The sequence below is a fragment of the Myotis lucifugus genome, unplaced genomic scaffold, assembly GCF_000147115.1.
Source record: "Myotis lucifugus unplaced genomic scaffold, Myoluc2.0 scaffold_402, whole genome shotgun sequence".
Taxonomy (NCBI): domain Eukaryota; kingdom Metazoa; phylum Chordata; class Mammalia; order Chiroptera; family Vespertilionidae; genus Myotis; species Myotis lucifugus.
Genome location: NW_005871450.1, coordinates 235,479 through 243,494, shown reverse-complemented (window position 1 = coordinate 243,494; position 8,016 = coordinate 235,479). Strand labels below are relative to the sequence as shown.

At 45.3% G+C, this 8,016-nt stretch overlaps 1 protein-coding gene and 1 pseudogene across 7 annotated transcripts in view; one reads left to right on the top strand and one right to left on the bottom strand.

Moving 5' to 3' along the window:
• The window catches only part of LOC102423232 (zinc finger protein 227), a 104,919-nt gene that overhangs the window by 11,621 nt on the left and 85,282 nt on the right, over nucleotides 1–8,016 (top strand). For 4 of the 7 annotated variants that reach the window (XM_023743575.1, XM_023743574.1, XM_023743581.1 and 1 more), the window contains exon 1: nucleotides 2,597–3,015. The exons of 1 other annotated variant lie outside the window; for it this stretch is intronic. In XM_023743575.1, the coding sequence (XP_023599343.1) occupies nucleotides 2,671–3,015 (345 nt within the window). In that variant the 5' untranslated portion in view covers nucleotides 2,597–2,670. Of the gene's footprint in view, nucleotides 1–2,596; nucleotides 3,016–3,545; nucleotides 3,749–8,016 lie in introns of those variants that run through there. 2 more of the 7 variants (XM_023743578.1, XM_023743579.1) reach the window with 2 other exon arrangements.
• On the bottom strand, nucleotides 5,889–7,118 carry LOC102418403 (annotated as a pseudogene).

The window sequence follows — 8,016 nt, the reverse complement described above, 5'->3', positions numbered from 1 at the left end:
TTCCCTTAATAATACCTGTTCATTAAATTCTTAGTGTTCATTTCCTGGAGGAGCACGAAAAAATACCAACATTCCCGGAGCACCCCTGATGCCTCATTCTAGTCACAACCCCTTTTACTAACTTATAACATGATAGATTTGCTGAGTTTGTTTTTGTATTTTCCAGAAAAGAAATCATACAGTACTTAATATTTTATGTCAAACTTTATTTTCTCAACATTATGTTTATGAAATTCAAATTTGGGGACTAGATGAATTTTATTCACTCTCATTGGTGGATATTTCTACAATGTGTAAATTTACCAATAATCCATTTTATTATAGATGATCATTGGGTAGTTGCACGGTTGGTTCTTAAAAGCAGTTCTGGCCTGAGCATACTGGGAAACATCTTTGGCTGAATGTAAGGATATATTAATTTGAGAAACATGTGTATAGTTTGAACCAAGGGGTTATGGCATATGAATATCTTTAGCTTTAGTAGCTTTCCCTTCAAAAATGTTCCAAAGTGGCTCAGCCAACATGGCTCAGTGGTTGAGCTTTGACCTATGAACCAGGAGGTCACAGTTTGATTCCTGGTCAGGGCACATGCCTGGGTTGCAGGATTGATCCCCAGTGTGGGGTATGCAGGAGACAGCCAGTCAATGATTCTCTCTCATCACTGATGTTTCTCTCTCTCTCTCCCTCTTTTCCTCTCTGAAATCAGTAATTAAAAAAAAATATTCCAAAGCGGTTGTACCAACTTACACTACAAAGAACAGTATTGTCAATATAAGAAACATTCAAACCTGTGAAAAATTTTTGTGAATTTGAGCCAAAATGTCAACAAATGCCAGGAAGCAAAATCTCAACAGATTGAGATAATGCTGCAGAGAATGGCAGTTTTGCACTTTATTTTATACATTACAATCAAAAGATGAGACCTACATGAGTTACATGAAATCCATTGGTGATAGATTGGGGAGGCAGGAGAAAGCAAGGCGGGGAACTTCTGGGATTGGATAAAAAGTAAAATGATAGACACCTACTTCTTTAACAATCAACAATGAACTCAATATCAATGAGGGAATTTGTGGTCTCATAAGAGCGGTGCCTGTGCTTTGAGGGGTCCGGAAAAAGGAAAATTACTTTGACATTCAAAGATATGTTATTGTAGATGCAAAAAGACAATAGACAGGCTCAGTTAAGGTAAAGATTGACCTTTGTCAGGGAAGATGCCGGCCTAGGACATGACCAAAAGTGTCCATTTCAGACCATCCTTGGTGGTTACTTTTGGTCTCTGAATTTGCAAGACCCCCCAGGCAGGCTTCTCTGAGCTTGTCAGGTTAGCATGTGGTCCCTTTTCATCCATAGTATGACAGTCTTGGCATTTTGCTAAGTTGTTTGTTTGTTTGTTTGTTTGTTTGTTGTCTTTTAGCTTTTCTTGTGAGAATGTAGTGCTATCTCAAGTTAATTTAATCAATTTAATTATGACCAATAGTATTTAATAACTTTACATGTGATTCCTGATTGTAGCATTATAACCTACCAAACCACTGGTACCACTATGTCAAAGATAGAGGTTAGCCCTGGCCGGTTTGGCTCAGTGGATAGAGTGTCAGGCTGCAGAATGAAGGGTCCCGGGTTTGATTCCGGCCAAGGGCACATGCACGGGTTGTGGGCTCCATCCCCAGTAGGGGGTGTGCAGGACACAGCCAGTCAATGATTCTCTCTCATCGTTGATGTTTCTCTCAATCCCTTCCTCTCTGAAATCAATATATATATATATATATATATATATATATATATATATATATATTAAAGAATAGAGGTTAATACCTTTGTTAACATAAAAAAAACAAACATTGAAACCTGTAAAGAATTTTTGTGAGTTTATTTGAGCCAAATTGTCGACATATGCTGGGAAGCAAAACCTCAAGGAATTGAGATAATGCTCCGGAGAATGGCAGGGTTACATTTGTATATATACATTGCAATCAAAGGAGGGACGTAGGTGGGTTACATGAAATTCATTGGTGATAGATTGAGGAGGGATAAAGCAAAGCAGGGAAACCCCTGGGATTGGATAAAAAGTAAAATGATGGACACATACTTAGGTGGGTGCAGGATCAATTAACATGACAATGAAGGAATTTATGGTATCTGTCCTGGCACCCAGCATATTTGGTTGTGCCTCAGGGGCTCCAGAAAAAGGGAAGTTACAAGTTACCCAAACATTTCAAGGGTGTGTTATCATAGATGCAAAAAGACAGGCTCAGTGAAGGTAAAGGTTGACCTTGTCAGTGAAGATACCGGCCTAGGACGTAACTGCCCACCATAACTGCTTTGGTTAAAGTTTAATTTCAGACCATCCTTTGTGGTGACTTTAGGTCTCTGAGTTTGCAAGACCGCCATGCAGGCCTCCCCTGAGCTTGTCAGGTCAGCATGTGGCCCCTTTCGTCCACACCTTCTTCGCACATCATTGCCTCTCCAAAACCATTCTCCCTCGCCCATTCTTCAAACACCCCGCTTTAATTCTCGTACAGTTAAGATTACACTCAAGGTTACCCTCCTCCTTTCTTCTCCCTACTGCCCCTAAATTGAACATTTCCTAGTTTGAGATTAATTTTTAATTTCGTGGCTCATTGTTCACTTTTCCAACAACACTGTAATCATTGAAGACCTTTAGTCATGCCTATCAAAAATTTCTGCTCGTGGATTCAGGAGAGGGAAACACCAGCCCTCAGTGTCGTTTTCCACGTTACCGCCGTGGGGGCGACGGGGCGAACTTTGTTCCCACGACTTCCGTGGTCCTGGTGGTCCCTCTCCGTAGGGTACCGAGCACTTCCGCTTGAGGCGGGCGAGACTGCGGACCGAGTCCCCTGGCTTTCTGGGAAGTGTAGTCCACAGGTCCCGCAGAGTCGCGGACACTTCCGCCTGGGCGCCGCCGGGGCAGGGGAATTCTGGGAAGTGTATTTCCAGCGTTGCGCTTCCTCCCTGGGCGCCCAGGTGACCGTCTGCGCTCCCTGCTCTGTGGTAAGTGGGCTCCGTGTTTGCCCAACCTCCCGAACTTCTCTGGGTCCCGGTATAACCCGGCCGGCCACCGGTTTGGGAGGAAGAGGTTGTATCCGAAAGCGGGGGTGTCAGGGCTCGGGTGGCAGGCATTCCCCTCGGCGGGGCGCGTCCGCGTCTGGGGCGGTCGGGTCCGGTGTCTCCAGCGCTTTCCGCCTCCCCGGGCCGCGCACCCGTCCACCCGCTCTGCGGTTTCCCGAGGCAGAACATTGAACGAATTACCTACACCTCTGTCTCCGACGTCTTTCTGTGAAGTTGGGATGACATGACTATCTTAATGCAGCGGTTTGAGTATTAAACGAGAGTATACGTAAAAGTCTCCGGGCAGTTCTTGGCAGGTGGTGAATGGGGGCTTCTTGCGGTCCGTACTTCTTAGTTTTGGGAAGTGCTCGTTCCCCCGGAAACCGTGGAGTGCGATGGGTTTGGAGCTGGAGCGGCGGTGCCCAGGCATTTATTTCCCTGTGATCTCTGTAGGAAGCTGGACTTCAAGCCACTCCTAGCTGGGAAGGAGGAGGCAGTGGGGAAGGCACTGTACAGCTCTGATTTCTCGGACAGGGATGTTAGAAACAGGACAGGGCCCCAGAAGGAGTCAATTAGGCTAAGCCTCCTGTCTCCGCACTGAGACTTCATGACAGTTCGTCTCTCCCGGGAGTGGAATCTTAAACTAGTCCATCAGGAATCTCCAGATGAGCACTAGGTAGGTCAGCTGCCATGGACCTTTGCCTTCCCCTGAAGGAACGTGGCCTTGCAACGCCCAAGCGGCTGCTTTGTTCTGCTAACTTCCTTATTCTTGCTCTAGTCTGCATGTTTTATTTTTTAATCTTTATTTTAAAGATTTGTGGAGAGGATTGCAGATGTCCCTCTTCCCGCCCCCCATTGCCCCTCCTTCTACCCAGTTCCTGCCCCCGTGTCCATAGGTGATGCATATAAGCATATAAGATTTTAGGTTAATCTCTCCCCGTCCCTTCTCCCCCTTCCCTCTGAGATTCGTCAGTCTGTTCCATGTTTCCATTTTATTCATCAGTTTATTTTGTTCATTAGATTTCTTGTACGTTATTTTGATTTTTTGATACAATTGTTGATAGATCTGTATTTATTGCCATTTTATTGTTCATCTTTTTTCTCCTTCTCCTCTTCCCCCTCCCCCTCCTCCTCTACTTTCTCTTCCTCCTTCTCCTCCTCCTCCTCTTGTTCCTCCTCCTTCTCCTCCTCCTCTTCTTAAAGAATACCCTTCAACATTTCATGTTATTCTGGTTTGGTGGTGGTGAACTCCTTTAGCTTTTTCTTATCAGTGAAGCTCTTTATCTGACCTTCAATTCTGAATGATAGCTTTACTGGATAAAGTAATCTTGGTTGTAGGTTCTTGGCATTCATCACTTTGAATATTTCTTGCCACTCCCTTCTGGCCTGCGTACTTTGTGTTGAGAAATCAGATGACAGTTGTATGGGCGCTCCCTTATAGGTAACTGCTTTTCTCTTGATGCTTTTAAGATTCTCTCTTCGTCTTTTAACCCTTGACATTTTAATTATGATGTGTCTTGGTGTGGGCCTCTTTGGGTTTCTCTTGTTTGGGGTTCTCTGAGCTTCCTGGACTTGTAAGTCTATTTCTTTCACCAGGTAGGGGAAGTTTACTGTCATTATTTATTCAAATAGGTTTTCAATATCTTGCTCTCTCTTCTTTGGCACCCCCATAATGTGAATATTGGGACACTTGAAGTTGTCCCAGAGGCTCCTTACACTCTTTTCATATTTTTTGATTCTTTTTCCTTTTTGCTCTTCTGACTGATATTCCAAATCATTAATTTGATTCTGGAATCCTCTATGCTACTATTGAATCCCTGTAAATTCTTTATTTCAGTTAGTGTATGTTTAATTTCTGACTGGTCCTTTTTCTTTCTAATTTTGTTTTATTGCTTAAAGTATTACAAAGAGTAGTACACATGTCTCCTTTTTTTTTTTCCTTGACCTTCCCCTGGCCTCCCCTATGCCCCAGTTTCTTATGTCCATTGGTTATGCTTATATGCATGCATACAAGTCCTTCGGTTGATCTCTTATCCCCTGCTCCCCCAACCCTCCCCAGCCTTCCCGCTGCAGTTTGACAGTCTGTTCCATGCTGCTCTGCCTCTGTATCTATTTTTTTTTTATATTTTATCATTTTATTAGGAATAATTCCAAATGGGTTATGAAGAAAACTTAGTCATTTGAGTTTGATGAGTTTTCCAAAAACTCTTAATGAAGATATGTTCACCAATAAACAATAAAACATCAGCAGAACTATCATATACTGGGCAAAGAGGCTGATACCAAAAGCAACATGCAACATAAAAGAGATACAATATAAAGAAAGACAATCTGCCGAAACCGGTTTGGCTCAGTGGATAGAGCGTCGGCCTGTGGACTGAAAGGTCCCGGGTTCGATTCCGGTCAAGGGCATGTACCTGGGTTGCGGCCACATCCCCAGTGGGAGATGTGCAGGAGGCAGCTGATCGATGTTTCTCTCTCATCGATGTTTCTAACTCTCTATCTCTCTCCCTTCCTCTCTGTAAAAAATCAATAAAATATATTTAAAAAAAAAAAAAAAAGACAATCTGCTGGGTATTAAAAATCATCTCCATCTGAACTCTTTGCTACCAGCATAGAACTAATGAGCTATTGAATCCAAACCACACCAAGGTAAGCTTGGCTGATGGAAGCCAGGAGTCATAATCGGGGGGAGAGAAGGGAGGAGTAATAAATTCCTCAGTGCAAGAGCTCTCAGTAGTGTTTTGGAGCATGTCCCTGGCTGGTACAAGCAGTATTAGAAAATCTTTTTGGCAAGGGAGGAAAATAAATACAAATGGAATGCTACATTTTATTTTTAAATCAGCAGACTGTCCCAGGAATGATAAAGGTATCAGTAAAGTAGCAAGGGGATAACTTTAAAACATTATTTTTTGTGGGCTCAAAAAACATTCAAAACGGATTTATTTAAAGGTGTCGCAATAGCTCAAGTTCAGGCATTTAGGCTTAAGGGAAGTAAAATTAAAAGAGAACACTTTTTTCCCCCAAGTTAAAGATAATTTCTTTAAAACCAAGCATATTGCTAAAGTGCAACATTTATACTTGGTAAACAATAATTGGCAACAAAATAAGTTTAAACGCTGTAATATTCTGCCCAAACCAGTCCCAGATACTGTTTAATAACCAAGATATAAACTAATTTTGTTGTAACAAGCCTAGACAAATTCTATCCAACATGTCCTTGATTAGATACCCAGTTTCATTTAAAGTTTTTTTTAAAAATATTTTATTGATTTTTTACAGAGAGGAAGGGAGAGGGATAGAGAGTTAGAAACATCGATCAGCTGCCTCCTGCACACTCCCTACTGGGGATGTGCCCACAACCAAGGTACATGCTCTTGACCGGAATCGAACCTGGGACCCTTGAGTCCACAGGCCGACGCTCTATCCACTGAGCCAAACCAGGTAGGGCATTTAACGTTTTGAAAGCTCATTTGACAGCCAGTTAAGTCCCTCATACAGGCCAGTTCCTTGTGTAGCACAAGTGGCTTGAACATGCCATGTTCTGTTACGAAGAGACTGAAGGCCTAATTTATCTGTCATTTCACTGATGGCCACAGCATTTGGCAAATCCTGTTTATTTGCAAAAAGCAGCAACACTGCATCTTGCAACTCATCTTCCTGAAGCATTTTTTGCAGCTCTTCAGCTCCTTCCTGAATTCTTTCACGATCATTGCTATCTACCACAAAAATAAGACCCTGGGTGTTCTGGAAGTAATGCCTCCAGAGAGGCCTTATTTGATCTTGACCACCAACATCCCATACTGTGAAACAAATGTTCTTATATTCTACTGTTTCCACATTAAAACCAATGGTAGGAATTGTGGTGATTATCTCCCCTAACTTCAGTTTATTCAGAATGGTCGTCTTGCCAGCAGCATCTAATCCAACTATCAAAATGCGCATCTGCTTCTTGCCGAAGAGGCGGGAGAAGAGGGAGGAGATGGTGAGGCCCATGGCGGTAGTTGCACTTGCAATGGGCAGGAGCAGAAGGGGTTCGGAGCTTCCCCTGGTCTTCTTTTTTCATGCTCCCGGCAAGCTGAGCGAGAAGGAGAGGAGCTAACGAAGAAAGAGGGCGGCAGGGGCAGCTCGCTAGCCCGTGCGCCGGGCGACACTCCGGGACCAGAATCAGTGGGGCGCGGACCTCTGTATCTATTTTTGTTCATCAGTTTATAATGGTCTTTATTATCCATAAACTAGAGGCCCGGTGCACAAAAATTTGTGCACTTGGGGGGGGAGGGGGGTCCCCCAGCCCGGCCTGTGCCCTCTCGCAGTCTGGGACCCCTTGGGAGATAACGACCTGCTGGCTTAGGCCTGCTCCCGGGTGGCAGAGGGCACGCCCAATCCCTAGGTGCAGCCCCTGGTCAGGCTCAGAGCAGGGCCGATTGGGGAGTTTGGGCACCGCCCCCTCATGCACAGAGCAGGGCGGATCGGGAGGTTGCGATGCCACCCCTCAGTCATGCTCAGGGTAGGGCCGATTGGGGGGTTGGGGCACCGCCCCCTGTCACACCCAAGGCAGGGTCAATGGGGAGGTTGCGGCGCCACCCCCTGTCACGCACAGAGCAGGGCCGATCAGGGGGTTGGGGAGCTCCCCCCTGTCACGCACAGAGCAGGGCCCATCAGGGGGTTGAGGAGCTCCCCCCTGTCATGCACAGAGCAGGGCCGATCAGGGGGTTGAGGAGCTCCCCCCTGTCACTCACAGAGTAGGGCCGATAGGGGAGTTGGGGCACCGCCCCCTGTCACACACAGAGCAGGGCGGATCAGGGGGTTGGGGCGCTGCACCCTGTCACACTCAGGGCAGGGCCAATGGGGAGGTTATGGCTCTACCCTGTCACACACAGAGCCACAGGGCGATCAGGGGGTAAAGGTCGCTCCCCCCTATCAGGCACAGAGCAGGGCTGATCA